This window comes from Somniosus microcephalus, chromosome 5, assembly GCF_052327205.1.
Source record: "Somniosus microcephalus isolate GS21.2 chromosome 5, FLI_Smic_1.0, whole genome shotgun sequence".
Taxonomy (NCBI): domain Eukaryota; kingdom Metazoa; phylum Chordata; class Chondrichthyes; order Squaliformes; family Somniosidae; genus Somniosus; species Somniosus microcephalus.
Window position 1 is genome coordinate 292443411 of NC_140991.1, and position 19020 is coordinate 292462430.

Sequence of the window (19020 nt, forward strand, 5' to 3'; positions counted from 1 at the left end):
CACGGACATTCAATTGTCAGTGAAATCTGAAATGTTTGAAGAGAGCTGACAGGGCAGCCTGTCTTTTCCGACATTTAAACTTGGGTGTTTAAACTACTTTCTCTTGGAGCTCTCACACTATGAAAAATGTTGAACCGAACACGAAGAATTATGTAAACGAATACTATGGTAAATCTTTAAAAATGTGCTTATGCAAACTACTGTATATAAAAGACATACCAGTTTATAAACGTTCCTTTCCTCTTCAAGATATCCGAATGTACCGTCGCCTCCCGAATTTATGTCCACCTCTCCCACAACTCCGTTTCAATCTCTCCAATTAGGTTTCCACCCCTCCCACAGCACCTAAACAGCCCTAACCAAAGTCACAAATAACATCCACTGTGACTATGACCATGCGGCATTATCCTTCCTCATACTACTTAGCCTCTCTGTAGCCTTTGATATGGTCAATCACACAATCATACTCCAAACTCTCTCCTCCATTGTCCGCCTCTGTGGGACTGCCTTTGCTTGGTTCCAATTCTTACCTATCCAATTGTAGCCAGAGCATTTCCACCAATAGTTTCTCTTCCCACCAATGGACAATTACCTCTAGAGTTCACCAAGAATCCATACTTAGAACCCTCCTCTTCCTCATCTCCATGCTGAACTTTGACCGCATCATCTGAAGCCGTGGGGGTCAGCTTCCATATGTATGCCAATGACACTCAACTCCACCTTTCCACCACTACTCTTGACCACCTCTGTGCTGCCTATTATTTGTCCAACACCCAGACTTTGATAGACCATAACTTGCTCCAGCTAAACAGTAGGAAGACTGAAGCCATCGTCTTTGTCCCCGCCCCAAACTCTGTACCCTTGTCAAGTATCTTGGGATGTTTATCTACATTAAAGGCACTGTATAAATGCAAGTAGTTGTTGCTGTTCTGCTGCACAGCTACCCAAAAATATTCCTTCAAAGAATGTTACCTTATTTTGGCAACTTTGCTATGATTTTGATGAGTGATAACAATAATCAGACTTCTGGGGAAGAGTACATTAAAAACTCAAAAAAAAAATTTGTCCCATGTTAGGCATTAAAATAAAGACACAAAATTTACTACAGAGTATTCATCCATTAATAATTTCCAAATGCTACTGCCCTATTTATAGAAATAAGATTTATACATGTAATACAATAAGTGGTAACCAGGTTTATTGATTAAGTTGATGCACGTAAAATGCAAAACTATTTCATATTTATGTATAATGAAGCCATGCTTAAAGCATGCTTAACCAAGTTGACAAACCTGAATCTGTAACAGGGCTTTAAAGATTAACATATATTGGAATTTTTCTCCACTGGCTTTAAACCTTAATAGAAAGGTTTCCATAACTCAATTTGTGTCATGGAGAGCTGTATGAATAATGTTCCTGCACTTTTATTTTAGGAATAATTTAATAGGTTACTAATCAAAGAAAAATATAGACGTATAGAAAAATGTTCCCATTAACTAAGCTTTAACAGTGCTCCATTTAAAGTTCAGTTTTTAATGTAAGTGGCAGAAATGGGTCATGTCAACCACAAAAAGAAACCAATTTGAAATCATTTCATACATTGGGCAATAAAACATCACAAATAGATCATTTTATTATGCTTGCAATTTTTCTTTTATGTGGCAAAATACGTTAAGTGGTTATATTATGTGCAAGTTCAACCTTTTGATTGGAAACCAATGAATGTGTTCTATTAACCTTTAAACAAATGACCACAGCATTATTTGGACTGTCCATGTGACGTGTACCCAGCAGAGTACTAGATAATGTTACCTCTGCTACAACTTACATTTATAAAATATTTAGTACTTAAGTATTTAAAAAGTTCACACTCTATAAACCCTTCCCTTCTTTTCTGTCGGGAGGTACTTAGGCCTGGAATTTCCGAGGAGGTGCTGGCAGTCCGGCGCCATAACTTTGCCAGATGTGCGGTGGAAACCCCCTTTATGCTTCTAAATGGGATTTCCACTACCTTTCTGGCGAAATTACAGCGCTTTCTGGCGAAATTACAGCAGTGGATGGGAGCAGCTGAGAAAATTCTGGGCCTTAGTGTTTGCCCAGAACCTGCCCCTGTGACACACTGGCTCAGATCGGGATTTGCTCAAAGTGAGGAGCAGGAATAAGAACGGGGTGGGGGAATTAAAAGATGTACTCGTTGTTCTTACCATCGGCCGTCTGCTGCAACGTAATCATTAGACAATGCACTCGTAAATCTAAGATTAGTTCCTGAATCGCTTGCAGGAGATCATTTGGTATTTCCAGTGCCGTCAAAGACTCATAATTAAGTCTGTCATTCAATCAAAAATAAAAGAATTAGGAATAGACCTTCAAATGAACAACAAATCTATAGACTGCAAAATTATAAAGGCAGGTTAAGTACAATTAGCAGTAAAGTTAAATTGCACAATAAATATTATCAACCTAAACTGATTGGTCAAGTAGGAATCAGGAACCCCATTAGAAAAACATAAATCAAGTAGCAGTGATTAGTTGATGCCAATTTTAGGATTTAAAAGCCTGTAGACGGTATGAAGAAGGAAAGACCGAGAGAAGTATAGAGTTTGAAAGTTCTGAGGTCCTCACAAAGAATGAGTTCATTTCAACATGGGAGAAGGACCAGAATGGAAAACTGGGCCAGAATTTGCAGTGGGTATGATGGCATACCCTCAGAGTATGCCGTCACACCGCCTTTAAAATGGACAGCAAGTTCGGGATTTCTGCATGCGCTTGATCCCAAATTTGTGACATCAAGTTCCAACTTGACAGATGATCCGCACCGATCCTCATTGCTGGCGCAGAGTTGGGCTAATTGCCCACCAACTGCCCAGCAATTACGTATGCAAATTTTACAGCTACTGCAAACAGGTGCAGGGCCTGTTTGCATCAGGGTAAGGGGAGATCTCAAAAGATCCAAAATATCGTTTGGCATGTTTTAACATTATTTAGCTCACATGAAAGTGAAACTGAACGTTACAACAGATGGAAGCACCCGAGCTCTGTTTGAATAATTTAGCCGCGAGCTTCGTAGAATTGCAAAGAGCTTTTTTTGTTAGTTTGTTTTAGTGTCTGTTCAATAAAGTTGTCAAGTCTCTCCAAACGGGGATTAGTAAAGCAGTTTGTCAACTGTTTCAATTTTGTTATTTAAAGGACACTCGCTGGCTCCCAACCGAAACCAGAGGAGAAAAGAGGAAACTCGCCGCTTCCACTGAGTGAGAAATATATTTAGTTCTGAAGTTGTGCTGCTACTACCTGTAGGGAGATGGGAATTCTGTATTATCAGCTGTATTTTAAATAATTATTGGATAGATGTTTGTGCACATTTAAATCCCAGAAGGCTCTACTAATGAGGGTTTAAATGAATGAGACCCCTTCTGCTTCCTGATTGGAGCACCAGCCCATATGATATCAGGAACGCTTCCACACATGCTGCGCCCCTAGGATCCGTAGGCCATTACACTGCCCTCTAGTACGCAGCATCAAACAGCAAGTTCGCGAAGGAGGGTCTCCATCAGGTAAGTGCGCATTCTATTCGGATGCCGGCGGCATACTCTGCAGGTACGCCGCCGACCACAAAATACAGACCAGTGTATTTGGAGCTAAGGAGGAACAAGGTTGGGGTGGAGAATGTTCAGAGAACCAATATCAACAACAACATACAGCACAGGAGGCCATTTAGCCCATCGTGCCTGTGCCGGCTCTTTGAAAGAGCTATCCAGTTAGTCCCATTCCCCCGCTATTTCCATGTGGCCTTGCAATATTTTTCCTTTTTAGGTATATATCCACTTCCCTTTTGAAAGTTATTGAATTTGCTTCCACCACCCTTTGAGGCAGTGCATTCCAAATCATAATATCTCGCTGTCTAAAAAAAATTCACCTCATCTGTCGCCTGGATTTTTTGCCAATTATCTTAAACAAATTTAAATTCTCAAACTGGCATGGTAGGATTTGAACTCATGTTCTCTAGATTATTATTCCAGGTGTCTAGTCCAACAACATAACCACGACACGATCGTATCAGTAAGAGGGAAAGAAATAAAAAGACACACAAACATACACACACACAAAAGGTTTCAACTGAAAGCTCTTAATAGAACAGTCTCCCCCTTATACTTCCAAATGTTGGATAGACTTGAGCTTCACAACAAATGAAAGAATTCTTGAAGGTAAAGAGGAGGTTGGCATAAAATCAGAAACAAAATTCCTTGGGGCACAGCTTCAGCAATGGAGATGTAATAATTCAATTTGTGATTATAACCTTTTTAGTGAACTTGAATTCTTTTTCACATTCACTTAGGGCAGAATGGAAAAATTGGATTGTCATCTGTGGAGTTAGCGGAATTTAGAGAGTACAACTTGGCTGGCTTGAGTAGGATATCAATTTTCAGCGCATCCTGCTCATGTTAACCGCTCACTGCACACATCAACAGTCTGGTTTCCTTTAAAGTTGAAGCGATGCCCATTGAATTCCGGAGCATTTCATCGAGCTGGTTTCAGCTGTTAGACTCAACCTAGCAGTGTTACTGTACCATTTGGCCACTGCCTTGTGTAACTCTTTGTGGAGCCTAAAAGCTCATGTAATGTGGACCAAAAAAAGAGCTCTATAGGGTCAACATCCAGAATGTTGCATTTTTTTTTTAATGAGTTGCCAGCAGCAAGCTAGACCAATTAGGAGACCTTATAAGATCTTAAGGTTTGATTTCCTGGCAAGATATGTCATTTTGTGTGCAGTGTGTCTTGACTAGCAAGAGCAAGCTGCACTAAAAACTGAGATCCTACTCATACTGGCCAAGTTATACTCTCTGAATTCCACCACAGATACCAACTTTAAACGTGACAATGGAGCAAATTCCATTAAAAGCACCAAATTGGAGGACACTTTGTCAATGCTGCTTGGTGACTGTTCCACTGAAGAGTGCAAGTGTCTATAGAAGACATGGGCTGGATCAAATTTGCAGACCTATACATCAACCATCCTTTATTGATAGATTGCTGAAGTTACTAGTCTCTTTCTTGGAAGTGTTGACAACATTTGTACAAAGCACACTAAACATAAGACAGTTATAAGAAAAGCCTCCCTAAAGTTAATACAAATTTAGAAAAATATTGGAGCAAATTTTAAAAAGGACGGGGGGGGTGGAAAGAGAGGAAAACAAAAACAAGAATGAACTTGAATCCATGAGAGAGAGAGAGAGAGAGAGAATGAGCCCAGAGTCCAAACATGATTGCAAGAAAGCTCACTCACTAACAGAAGAGGTATACCATTCACTGATGCTGAAAGAAAGAAAAACTACAAATGTCCATGTGATTGCACTCATACAAGGGAATGGAAAGTTGCATGGGTTGCACTTCATAATCTAACAAGTATTTTTTGTCATTTCCCAGCTGCAGTTTACTTAACATATGGAATGTAAATGATAACAAATAAATAGTGAATAAGATTTGACTACTGTTCCTGCATACAAACTACAGGTAGACTATCCTTTATCCGCACTTCCGAAAACCTCTGAAAACCGAAATTTTTTTCGTGGAGCGTAAGTCGTGCGCACAACATGACCAGAGTGGCGCCAAACATGACAGGAGTGGTCCGGGAGCTCTGCCTTTTCCTGTGAGCAGGGCAGAGGGTCACAGAGTTCCCTCCTGGGTAGGAGATTGCAGGCCGAGCCAGGCAGTGTGAAGGAGGTACCGGGAGAGTGAACCCAACAATACAGCGGCCCGTCCGATAGTCTTTTCTTCCCCCCCCCCCCCCCACCCCGACCTGATTTGCGGGCCAGCTTAGTGTAGGAGTCAGCCGATATCCGGCTTTCCCACAACTGGCGGCAGCAGTCGAGCCCCAGACCCCCGCTAAGTCAAGGAATTCAGATACGGAGCAGGGGGAGCCGGAAACCTCGATCTAACGGCAGAAATCAGCAGCCGTTTTGTTAGGTTTTTTTTCTTCCCCTAGCATTTTTTACTACCCCTAGCATTTTTTTTTTTAAACAGTCAGGCTGTGGAAAGAGTCTCTGTAGCTTAGCAACAGCTTCAGAGACGCTTCCAAGGCAGGGCCCGAGTGTTTACAAGCTGTTGTTTGTTGTCAGATACGGATGAAAACCTTCTGAAATCCGAAAAATTCCGAAAACCGAAACACAGCTGGTCCCAAGGTTTTCGGATAAAGGATAGTCTACCTGTATTGTATTCCAGCTATTGAGGGACCCTGACCTGGAGTATTTCATATAATCTGCGCCACAAGCAAAACACAGCCACCTAAAAAAGGTCAGTGATAACGTGAGCTTACTTTACATGACACTAATTTTACATAAGCAAATAAACATGGGGCAGACTTCATTGTTTTTCTTGCTTTAATTAATGGGAATGTTAGATAAGAATGTGATAGTTTAAAATAGGCACACTCATACAGGTGTAATATTTCATACATTAAAACTAGTGTTTCTTGTTTTCATTCATACAAAAGAATCAAGCTGGTGTGGAAAATATCACTGACTTTCACACAAAGGTGCAAGTATAATTTAAAGTTTTTCCCAAGTTAGGTAAACCCTACAAAAATTCTGGATTTGCATTAGACATCCATTAATATATAGGGGAAAAAGAGATGATCAGAAACTAATTTAATTGTAACATTACTTTTTTTTAATGCAAAATTTACAAACAGTGTTTCTATAATTAAACTTTGTTATGCTATTGAGATTGCTTTGTTATTATGAAGTCAATGGAGTACCAATACGCATGTGCCATTCTGAGGGATACATGCTCAATCTGCCACATCACTAAGCTGTCAATCTCAGCTCTCAGTTGTGAGCAGTTAGGTGGAAGTTAGCAGCACCCTCATTACCAAGCCCCCGCATACAATACTCAGCAGCTGAGCTGCACATCCCCCTTCTGGCGGTCCAGGAGCAGACTACCTAGACACACTCTCGGGTACAGGTAATGGCTAGTCTGGAGAGATCAGCGGGACCGGTGAGAAAATAGAGGGAACCGCACTCTCACAGAAATTAGTGTTGGACTGGATAATTTGAAACTGGATAGTTGTGGTTCTGTGGTGTGAAACTTTTGGCACAATATCTATCAAGCCTCAGCCACAAGAGATTCGGAAAGTTCTGTTAATTGTGCAGTGCTGTACGCCAGAATTGCAACATGCAGCAGAGAATGGGAATGTCATGGTCACACATGAATTATACTTTTTCTTTCCCAATACTACGGAGGTTATCAAAATTTAAATACTCAAATGTACGTGTTTCAAATTAGATCAGCTTATGTGTACAATCTTACTGTCAGACAGCAACGTTGCTGCATCTGCAGATCTTGCTTACCTCATAGTGTGAATAATGTGGGTCAACCACTGGCCTGACAGTTCCATTTTTGCTTCCCATCCCCCATATTGTCTCAGCTCTATCTCAGCAAGGCTGGATGGAAGAAGAGCTCCTTGGATGAGTTTCACAAGTGAATTTATTACCTCTTGAATCATTTTCTATCAAAAAAATAAATTCAATACATTACTTCTGCCAGTACACCAGGAATTCTTCCCCCCATTTTAAAAATGAATTTGATTCGTTACTCTTTCAGAAAATGACAAAAGCATGTGAAAACAAACATATTTCTGTACCTTGAAGTCATTCTGCCGGGATCTGGCATTTTTCTTAAATTTCTCAACTTGACCCGATTTTTCACCTGTCTTTAGTCACAAGATGAAGATTAAAATTAAAATGCCGACCATATGTAAACAATGTAAATATGAAAGCATGAATACAAGTAAAAGAGCATTTCCTTATAGAAACAGCAGCTATTTTCAGAATAATTCACAACTGTATTTTTTTCATGCTAGTAAAAGTACCATAAACACAGATATATGAAAGACAGGTCTAGTGTAACATAAAATTATAGAACTATAAACATTATACATTCACTGAACACACAGTGACACCTACTGGTCATTTATTAACATTTTACAGCAGTTCCATTGACTGCTTTCGCAGCTAGATATTCACAAAAAAGAGGCAACACAAACCAAGCAAAATAATTGATCAGAGTTTAAATAATAGTTTTGTTTATTTTTAAAAAATTATGGGGAAAAATATTTTAAAATGAAGAAGCATGTTTTTTTCTGAAGGAGGGATTTTACAGAATGGTTAGATGTAGATCTAACAATTTGGTTAAAACAGCAAAATTTCTTTTGACACCTGTAATAAAATTATATCTTAGTCATTCCATCAAGATATATCCTTATTTCTCTGTTATTCAGAACCGTTTAAAACAAAAAGCAAACACATAGTTCCTCAAGATAGCTACAGGATCTCAAGATCAGCCATGATCTTATTGAATGGCGGAGCAGGCTCGAAGGGCCGAATGGCCTACTCCTGCTCCTATTTAGATCACTTTAAAGGTACAGCTTGGAAACTTTAATTTACTTTTACATTCATGATAAATGGGTATACTGTGGTCACTGTATTCTCTGAACACCCAGGGAAACCAGCTGGGTATCTGATATGCAAGGAATTTCATCACCATGTTTAAAAATATCTGAACCCAAGTTACTGAGAAATTGACAGGTAGACTTTCTGTTTGCCCTGATAGAGTGCACATTCTCTCCACATAGGGACGCACTTAAGTCCTAAGAGCTGAGGCTGATAGAATCAAGGCTCAAGTATCCCCAACTAAGTACACACAGGGTTTAACCAGCTAAATTTGCTCAGCTTACCAATATAGAGCACTCTGTGTTGCATGCCCAGCTAGGACCACCCCGCTTGTTAAAGCAATGATTTGCAGGGCTATCTGGAGCTCAGTGGGAAGAATCCCAGATCCCGGTGCCAGCATCCACTAGTGAGCTAGCCAGGCTCATCAATGGTTAATAGTACCCCAGAGTACTGCTGATGTATCTGGTTCAGGTATTGGATTATTGAGTCTGCCATAGAAGGCTGACTTGGCTTCGAATTTCCGTTGCTATGTGCATTACCTTGGTGCCACTTGGACTCCAAGCAAAACCCCTTACCGCCCCTCCCTATTTGGTCACGAGAAAGAAAGATGACTCAACAGAAAATCATCAAGTACCGATAATGCCCTCTTATTCTTGCCATGCAGGACTGACTGGCACACATGCACCTTTTGCTGCCAGTTTAATTAAGCAACACACTAAATATAAATGTTCATCATTTACAGGATTTTTTTTTTTTTTTTTTTAAGGTCAGAGCATTCACTGCACTGATGGCAGCCAGCAAATCCTGGAAGGCAAAGCCAAGGAAAATATGAGAAAATGAAGAAAATATTATTTCTAGATCTAGAAGTTGTACAATGAAATGAGAGCCCCTCCGTACAACTTCACATTTTGAATTCCAGCAATATGTGCAGATGGTAACTTTTATTTAACTTCATCCGTGTGTGCAGTTCAAAACATAATCATAAAATTAGGAAATGTGAAAGAACAAATTATTTTGGTTTAAAAACAACCAAAGGAATGGTTGGCGGGGGAAGGGATGGGAGGACAACCTATAACAAACTGAAGAGTGAGACAAAGAGAGAGGGTCAAGAGAAAAGTTAATACAAGTAGTTTGGATGCACGTTGCAAATGAATTCTACAGCATTTATCATTGTAAATTATTTTTTTCTTTACTGAATGATGGCACTGCCATGTGTGTTTTCTCTGTTCCTTGTCCTCCTGAAGAAATTTACTGAACGCTGTCCCAATGTTTTTTTTTTTTTAAATCATGATGAAATTTACACTTTCCTCCAAAATTTGCCTTCCAAGATTTTCTGGCTGCCACCTTCCTCTTGGGTTTGATAGCACACTAGCGCGGTGCTCTGCACAGTTCAGCCTTCTTGTCTCTGTTTTTTCAGCTGATGGCCACAAAATCCAAACAGGACTCTTTATGGGTTTGAAATGCTTCATCTAAAGCTGCAGCTGCTTTCTCATCATTAATGCCTGCAGTGAGTGAGTGAAGTTAAAGCTCCGACCAAAAAAAAAATCCCCAAAATGATAACCCTTTGTTTAGCCTGCCTAGTAACATGCTGCAGAAACAATAGGTCAGTGGTACAATGTACGGTCTCTTGCTGCAGGAATCGACCCAAGGTTGCTGCAGAGCTGTAGAGTCCAAGTTATAAATTAAGTACAGTACAAGTACAGTAATTTAATAAAACAGCAGTAACAGTACCACGTATATGTTATGAGATGGCTTTGTCACAACATTATCTGCAACATTTTAAACTAGACGGGATCTAGCACTGCAGAGATATTTTTACTCATCTCACCTCTGTTCGACATCTGTGGGGTCAACAAGTTAATATTTCTTATAGTTGAAACATGCAACACAAGCTATGTCCACTCCTGAAGCACTGTGTAACCTACTCATGGCTTTGCTGCTAATGTGCTATCCAACCAGTCTCAAGGGTAAAAGTGTTCCCAATCTCATTCTGGCCGTGGTTTTACATATATTTATTCAGTGGTGGAAAGATTCAATACCAATTTAAATTGTTATCGAGGAAAGAAAAACTGGTGGCTGAGAAGAGGAGAATCTTGAGATCAAACTTGCTGCTTAATACCTCGTCTCTTGCAGAGGCTTGGTGCCTCCGACATCATTATCTCCCGTTTACACTGCACATAGATTTCAGGAAGGCGGGGGGTGGGGGTTGGAGCATGGTCGCTACCAGCCACCTGTCTGTATTCTTAGTGATTTTAACAGTGCCCATCTTCCCTTGTTATTGTCCTCCCACCAGAATAAAATAAGCGGGGTACGGAGAGTGCAGAAGCTCACACATTTTGAGCATATGTATGGGCAGAGATATGGGGGGGGGGGGGGGGGGAGGGAAGAGAACGCAAACTTCCACTCCACACACACAACTATAGCAAAGATTGACAGAAGGCAGGTTTCTCTTAATCCAGGCAGACAAGCAGCAGCAGCAATATTTCTTCACTACTGTAAAGCCATCAAGCCTCTACCTTGGAGCTCCATAATGACTCTCATCCAAAAAAAAATACCAAAACGATTCCAATGCACTGGGCTCATAGTTGCAAAGAGGGAGCAGATTCATCCAAATTTTTCATTTGGCAATTCAGCCGTTTGTAACTATAAACAAAACATAAAATCAGGTCTTATTTGCCAGAGAAGATGTTCATCTTAACTTTAATGCATGTGGGAAGGCTGGCTTATTTTTCCCCTGCCTTTTACCCTGGGACACAAAGGCCAATTTCAGTGCCTTACTGCTTCTGGCTGAGATTAGCTAACTCAGCACTGACTGGCAATCAAATCTGGGCCTTCTGGTCTGTATGGTTCTGCTACACTCTGCCTTTACTAACGGAGCCATCACGGGAACGCCTAGCCCAGTTACTTTGCATAACCCAGCTATTTTGAATCCCAATTCCAAAATGGCTGCCGTGGCAAATTTGGAGAGTGATCAGGCACTTAAATCATTTTTTTGAAGAATTAAAAAAATAAAATAAAAAATCATTCAGAATGCTTGTTTTGGTGATTTTAATTACGACATGTTTAAATGAATTAAGGTTAAATGGATCTGCATTTACCTCACTGAAGAGGCTGCCATTCACATAGGATATCCAAAGCTTCCAGAAATTGGGCAGTTGGCTTATAACAATTTCTGTCAGATTGTCAACAAAGGTTACAGGCTGAGGAGCCTTAAAACGCCAAGCTGCGAAGCAAAAAACATTAAGTAAAAAATACATATATACACACACATGCAGAGTCACTACATTTTTTAATATAAAACTCTAAAATGATAACCTGCCTTCCTAACATTAGGTTTCATCCAGAACCCACTTTTGGCACATAATGTCACTTATAACTTATGGCCTTGTAACTTAATAAAGAAAACTGAAAACCGCAGCTATCCTGCTTAGTCCAGAAGGCAGGTTAATCTAATCCATGGTATTAGATTCACCAGACACATCACTCTTCTTGGTCTTGACTAAACAGGTGGATTCCAAAAAAGTTACTAAAATGTCCCTATTAGATGGAAACAAAGTTCACTGTAAAAACTAAAATTAATTTAGATTTTTATCATAAATAGCATATATTACACCAAATTATAATTCAGAATCGACAAAGCTATTCGCGTAAATACATTTTTAGTTCAATTACTCTTCAGATCTACTAAAGACTTTATTGTTGCTATTCCTCAGCCATTTCAACCAAAATGGTGGGTTTTTTGTCACTCAAACTGGCAAACTTAGTCCCCAAATAACATTTGACCATGAAGATCAGTAGAAACTGAAATTGAACTCCGGCCTCCCAGCAAAGGAGCCCTACATTAAAGATGGAACGACTGAGCTTATCTCTCTGATTTCAGCATATTTAAAACGGGTTGGCTGTGCACTAACATTCTAAAATGTGTGCTGAATGACATTAGGATTACATAACTCATGGAAGGGTATGCATTTATCAAGAGCCGATTACCTTACAGCTCTCCGATTTTCAAATAAGGAATTTTAATAATGGCAAGTGCCTTATTCATTGGAGTGCTAAACATTGGACCAGAGATTCAATTATCTGAGGCAGAATGCATGATTAGGTTAGAAATTAGCATATTTATCACTGTTGCTGTACATCACAGAACATACTACCAAGTATATAAACCTTCAGAATGATAACTGAAAAAAGGTAGGCTGTCTTCAATATTGTGAAAACAGAGCTTTTCACTTCACCTAAAAGTACCAACTTTGCATTATTTTTTTTTAAGGAGTGCACCTCTCTCCAACTCCCAGCCACCCACCGCCCCACCCCGATTATCTCTCCTTGTTACCAACTTCTCCCTACTCCTGTAGGCCATGCACCTCTTGTGTCAAAGAAGCCAAGCACGTGGTCTGTTCCTGGTCACTTTCAACACTACCCCTTGCTGGTTGCCCGGATATGCACAAGAGTGGTATGATCGAGACCCCAAACATATTTTGTTTCATCTCTCAGGAGGCACCTGGCTTCCCCTCTTTGCTTCTGTGTAGCAGTTGGACTGAGATCAGTAGTTGGGGGGGGGGGGGGGTTAAAGCAAACCACTTAGTGGCTCCACAGACTGGAGTTCGAACATGCTACTTCATTACCACACAGCTTCTTTGTTCACTTTAATGTGGGTAAAAGGTTTGAAAAAAAGACAATAATATTTTGTGTCTCTAAAATTTTATAGGCAACAGAGGTTTTTTCCTATGGCTCAGGAGATATTTTAAAGACAAGCCATTATGAAAATCAGGGGAGAGATAACGCAGCTACCAGACACATCTAAACCAGACACGTTTTGACTGAACAGGTGGATTCCCCAAAACAGTTACTAAAATGTTGAGGCAGACGATCAGCCATGATCTTGTTGAATGGCGAAGCAGGCGCGAAGGACTGAATGACCTACTCCTGCTCCTATTTCTTATGTTCTTATTAGACTGAAACAAATGTCACTACACATACTAAAATAAATTGGGATTTTTACCAAAATGTCATAGTATTACACCAAATTATAATTCAGAATAGACGTAAACCCATTTGCATAATTAAATATATTTTCAGTTCAATTACTCTTCAAGTCTACCAGAGACTTTATAGTTGCTCAAGGAGCTCTCTTTTTCGCTGTGTGGTTCTGGGGGTGAAAGGAAGAGACAAACAGAAGTGACAGAAATAGAAGTAAGGCAGAATCAAGGGAAAATAATTTTAATAATAAGTGAAGGAAGCACAATTTTCTTTTTTGTTGCAAAAGTGGTAGTGACCAGTCATGACTCATGACATATTGCAAGCACCAAATTTGCAGGTTGAAAATCCTGCGAAAGAAATAAATGTAAAGTTTGTTTCCCCACTTTTAATATTAAAAAAGAAAACAAACATTATGTATTATACAATGGTTCATGCTCAAGCTATTGGTCATTTCAACAGTGCCAAATCCAGGTAGTAGCCTTACTAATAGATTTATACGTTTGTACAAAACTATCCACAGAGAACAAGTTTTCACAGCACAGATACTTAAATGATGTCCCTGAATGAATGTATATGAAATGTATACATGTGCTCTGCAGTCCTTACAGTCATCTCGAGAAGATTGGAAACTGCTGGCCCTTTTCACTGAAGCGGTTTGAGTCAGACGACTAATGGGAGAAGGCCGTACATCACTGTCCAAATCCAGCATTGGGCTGTGGTGAAGGGTCGCACCTATGCAAACAAACAGAATAGTCAGTATGGTGCTGCCTTGTGCAAGTTTCAAGTTTAAATTGAGTGGTTTGTACAGTAAAGGTCTCACAACTATCAGATATCAAGTCTGTACAGCATTCACTTGTGTGTCAAATACAGCTGTCAATCAGTAGACTACAGTTTATTCCAGCAGCCATTATCCAGAGATGAGTTTATCTTTTTAAAATATCTACAAAAAGAGCATGAATGTTATAATTCGATCATAATTTCAAAACATATACCGTGGCCTTTACAGACAAAGAAACACACACAAATGTGTGTTATTTTCCTAGTCTAAAGAGGTTGTTTTTTTAATGAATAATGATACAAATTAAAGAGAAACCTACAATGGCAATGACCTCCATGCCAAACACTTGCTCCACAAACAAAGATGTTGGCCCTGAAATTAGGATCGGGGGCTTGCCGTGTGTGCAAGCCCCCGATCTGCACTCACCCTGCGCGCTGACATCTGAAGCCCGGGCCTGCTTGCATTTCCTGTCACAGGCCCGGTTCAGCTGTTGGCGCACTGTGCTAACCTGATCCAGCGGCGTAGTTAGTGCGATGTGCCGGCTGGGATCAGGTGAGCACTGTGCAGCCAATCAGGGGAGGGGAAACTCATTCATGAGTTTGACAGTAAGAGCTGTCAAACTCATGAAAAGTATGGGCTGCCAAAACACTACTTTAACTTTAAATAAAATTTTAAAAAAACATCCCACTGATTATATTAACTATAAATAAGTTTAAAAAAATGTTTTAAACAATTAATCAATTTTATGAAAAAAATAAGTTTTTAAAAAATAGGGTCTAAAACTAAACTTACCATCCTGTAAATTCTTTAAAAATAACAAACCTGTGGAAAAAAAATTTCTACATTGTACTAAAAGCCCACTTACCTGAAAAACTAAAGACTTACGTCTTGTTTTTCCACGCATAAAGACCGGAGGCCTTTACACGCGCGCAACTCTGGGAAAAAAAAAGAAATTTTACTGCGCACGCGCTGCCTGTGCAGTCGCGCGCATTCTGCCTCTTAACCCCTTGGGTCAGAGGACAGGAAATGCCGGTTTTCAGCACATGCGCTGTGCATGCTGAAAACCGGCAGTTCCTCCGGGCACACGCGTGAGTACCCCGTCCGTACTCACGCGTTGTGCCCGGAATTACTGGGCCGTTAATCTTTTATTAAATGATGTTCTTTCATTTACTGTACAGAAATTATTCAACTTAAAATGGCAATGTTATTATATTTACTTTAAAATCAAATCACAAATGACTTCTGAAAGTTGAGCTCTGATAAATAACTGTGCAATATAGGTGTCAACCAAACGGGAAACATATCGCTATCCTACCGAGAAGGGTCGCAATTTACTGCAGCATTATTACTGATGTGATCACACAGCAATGAATGTATACAGATTGACATGTGAAAGCTTTCCTAAACAGTTTGTAATTCAGATCAATTGTAGCGGGCTGCCAATGCAAGCTTGTATTTTGGGATTCCTCCATTGGCTAGTTAGAAGGGTGTAAATGAGACATACAGACTTCCAGATTCGATGACTGTGCTGATCTCAGTCAGGTTGCCTATAGGCCTGATGACACACACCATCTAGGTTCACAAATGAAGAATGACCACTTGGGCAAGGTACCAGTGGGCAACTGCTTCCTGCGTACTAAATTACCAATTTGTTCATGGTACAGGTAGACTATCCTTTATCCGAAAACCTCGGGACCAGCCGAGTTTCGGATAAAGGAGAATTTCGGATTTCGGAAGGTGGGTCGGCGGGGGTCCGCGGGGGGTCCACGCGCACGACTTACGCTGACGCTCAGCGTAAGTCAGTCGGGGTCGGCGGGGTACGCGGTTGTCGGGGTCCGCGGTTGTCGGGGCCGGCGGGGTCCGCGGGCAGTTGTCGGGGCTGGCGGTTGTCGGGGCCGGCCGGGGGGGGGGGGGGGGTCGGCGGTTGTCGGGGCCGTCGGCGGTTGTCGGGGCTGGCGGGGGGTTGTGCGCACGACTTACCCTTTATCCGAACTTCCGAAACCGGAACCCTCTAAAAACCGAAGGTTTTTTCGTTCGTACGCACGACTTACGCTGAACGAAAAAACCTTCGGTTTTTTAGAGGGTTTCGGTTTTCGGAAGTCCGGATAAAGGGTAGTCTACCTGTACCTGCATCTGACCCTGGACAATAAACACAAGCCTATCTCTAGTACATTTGTGCTTAGGGATATTTATTTGGGATGATGAGCTGAAGGAAAAAGGAGATAGGATCCAATTAGTTCCTGTCCTTTTTTTTTCCTCAGTAAAGCAAAAGGAGCCAAGTTATTTCTGGCAGGCAGAATAAAAACTAAGGGGGAGAAATTCAGTATCGCCCCGTTTGAGGCGCGATTATCGGCCGGGCGCAAAGTTTAGCGCCTGGCGTTAATTATCGCCTCCGACTGCAAACTTGGCTTTTATCGACCCTGGAGGTGATTGGAACACTAAATCAGGCGCTGCACACCTGTCTTAAGGTGCAAAGGCTGAGGAGTGAGGCGCTACCTCAGAGCGCTGGTGAAGCTCACGTGCTGTCAGTCAGCGATGGAACACAGACACACTGTCGCCGGCCAGTTCTTAAAGGGGATTGGGTCGATCTTGCTCTCCATCCACACCCTGCTCATCGCAGCCTTGACTCTAGGCCTGGAGAGACCTGTACATCAAATCTGTTGGAAAGAACAATGGAGGCGCCCAGGAAAGAGCTTCAGAGTGCAGCCCCCATAGTCTCTTCTAAATCGATGCAAGGAAGATCAAATAAAAAAGAACCTGCAAAGTGCTGCTCAGTACCCAAAACTCCTCAACACAGCTTTGAATATCTCCTGCAGTCTTTCTCACTCAGAATGTGTGGTGAAAAAATTTCGCCGACAAAAAAAGGCAGGAGGGGGTCGCCTTTAAATGGCACTCCCCCAGTCCCCTCCCGACTGCAAAACAGTCCCCTCAACCTGTTGTTGCTAGCGGCAGGCGGTAAGACAGGGGGTGCCACTCAATATCCGGTCCGGGGCGCTACACGCGCGACTGACGTCACGATCTGCCGGCGCAGGAGATCGTGGCGGTAGTGTTTAGCGCCGCCGCAAATGTCTAGTCAATTTCATGAGCGGCGCAAACATCGCCGCGCCCGGGCGCTAGTTGCTTTGCCTTAGGTGCCTCTTAAGGTGCTAACGGGAGGCACAAACCAAACGAATTTTTCCACCTAAGCACATTTCAGGGCAAATATTTTAACTCTAATACAGGAATAAATGCTAACCATTTATGAAATATAACCATGTACCAACCCTGGGGCACAAGAAATATCAAAGGGTTGCTGAGATGTGAACAATCAATAATACATCAGGAATGAACATCCATTGGTATCTATTAGATATCTTCTACATACAACTTCTGATCTGAGCAGCTACACTTAACGATTTGTATCATTATAGCAGAATGAAAAAGATAGCAAAATATAAACTTGTCCCAATTATTGTGTTTAATATTGTATTTAACTTTTAACAAGCATAAGTTATCTGCACTGTACGGTTCTAAACTAAAATATGTATTTTAGACATTGATAGCGTCAGTTTAAAAATGCTCTCCTGTTTCATAGGAAACCACAGCAGCAGTTCACACTAGCTTCAGGAAAGGATAGTTTAATATGGAATAATTTTTAATTGAGTTATATAGTATTACTAACAACTTGAATCAGCAGCAGGGAACCACAACAACCAAGTTACCCTGAGGACTAATAAACATCTGGAACAAATTACCAGAACATGCCTCCAGCTCAGGGTTTACCACAAGGTAGCGCTGGAACACTGTAAATGGAATGAGATGTCAAATGTAGAATTCATCCCAGCTGCTAAACAGCAATTGAAAAGAGCTGACCTAACATGGCCTGCAGTGCTTGCTGATGCCACTCTCAATTTCCTTATGATCTGTACCAACACCAGAAAAGCAACATGCTTGCTCCACTAGTGTAGCAGCAAGAGGTCTACATTCTTCTCTGACCCTCAGAGGGGTTACAGACTTCCTTACCACCCTAAACACCTTTGAAAATGCTTTCCTGTGCACAGTGGCTTGCTGCCATGTGCTGTGTCCTGACCACCCACGGTATTACGTTGACCAAACAGGCAATTCCTTGAGTCTGCCTCAACGCAAAGATCCAAATACAAGAGACTGATTTTTTTTCAAATGCCTTACTTATAACCACTCCAATTTGTTTAGGCAATGAAGCAAGGAAGCACCCTACCTTTTAGAATTTCTTTCCATAGGCTCAGCCAATGTAAATGTATTCAATAAACACGATATGGCTACATTTAGTCCTTTTCCCAGTTCTTATCACACTTCACACCCAACATTAATATTTTAATAGACATGCAATGCTTTAAAATGTGACTAGGTTTATCTAATCAAACCAATAATTTCTATGTAGCTCAAACATTATTTAGTTTTACTAACTATTATGGTTTATACTCAGAAAAGTTTTTGTTCAATAAATGCAGTGGAATGCTAGGCTCAGTTGCTTTGATTCTCTTCTCACCCCACCCGCACAATTTATTTAAAATCTATCTTTATTCTAAAGTATTGGAATGTCCCTATTAAAGATAAAACATGTCAATCTCCAAGAGAATTCTTTTGGAAAATTATTATTCTAGTACTCCGAGAAGTGCATTTAACTAGAATCGCCCATTTGTCAGGAACTATTCAGCTAAAAAGGAACTCGGACGCTGTTCTCCGAAAGTGAACAAAAAGAGCCTTCAGTGTTTCTAAAACCATTCTAAATGGTTCAAAAGGAAGTTATTGGCAATGGAGGACGCACAAAGCAGATCAGGTTACTTTAAATAAAGGACA

At 40.9% G+C, this 19020-nt stretch overlaps 1 protein-coding gene across 6 annotated transcripts in view; it reads right to left on the reverse strand.

Annotated features, from left to right (window-relative positions):
• The window catches only part of exoc2 (exocyst complex component 2), a 303326-nt gene that overhangs the window by 132336 nt on the left and 151970 nt on the right, over window positions 1-19020 (reverse strand). For 5 of the 6 annotated variants that reach the window (XM_085989132.1, XM_085989135.1, XM_085989136.1 and 2 more), the window contains exons 12-16: window positions 14031-14156; window positions 11543-11667; window positions 7637-7705; window positions 7344-7501; window positions 2205-2326 (exon numbers count right to left, since the gene is read on the reverse strand). In XM_085989132.1, the coding sequence (XP_085845258.1) occupies window positions 2205-2326; window positions 7344-7501; window positions 7637-7705; window positions 11543-11667; window positions 14031-14156 (600 nt within the window). The remainder of the gene's footprint in view (window positions 1-2204; window positions 2327-7343; window positions 7502-7636; window positions 7706-11542; window positions 11668-14030; window positions 14157-19020) is intronic. The other variant, XM_085989137.1, reaches the window with a different exon arrangement.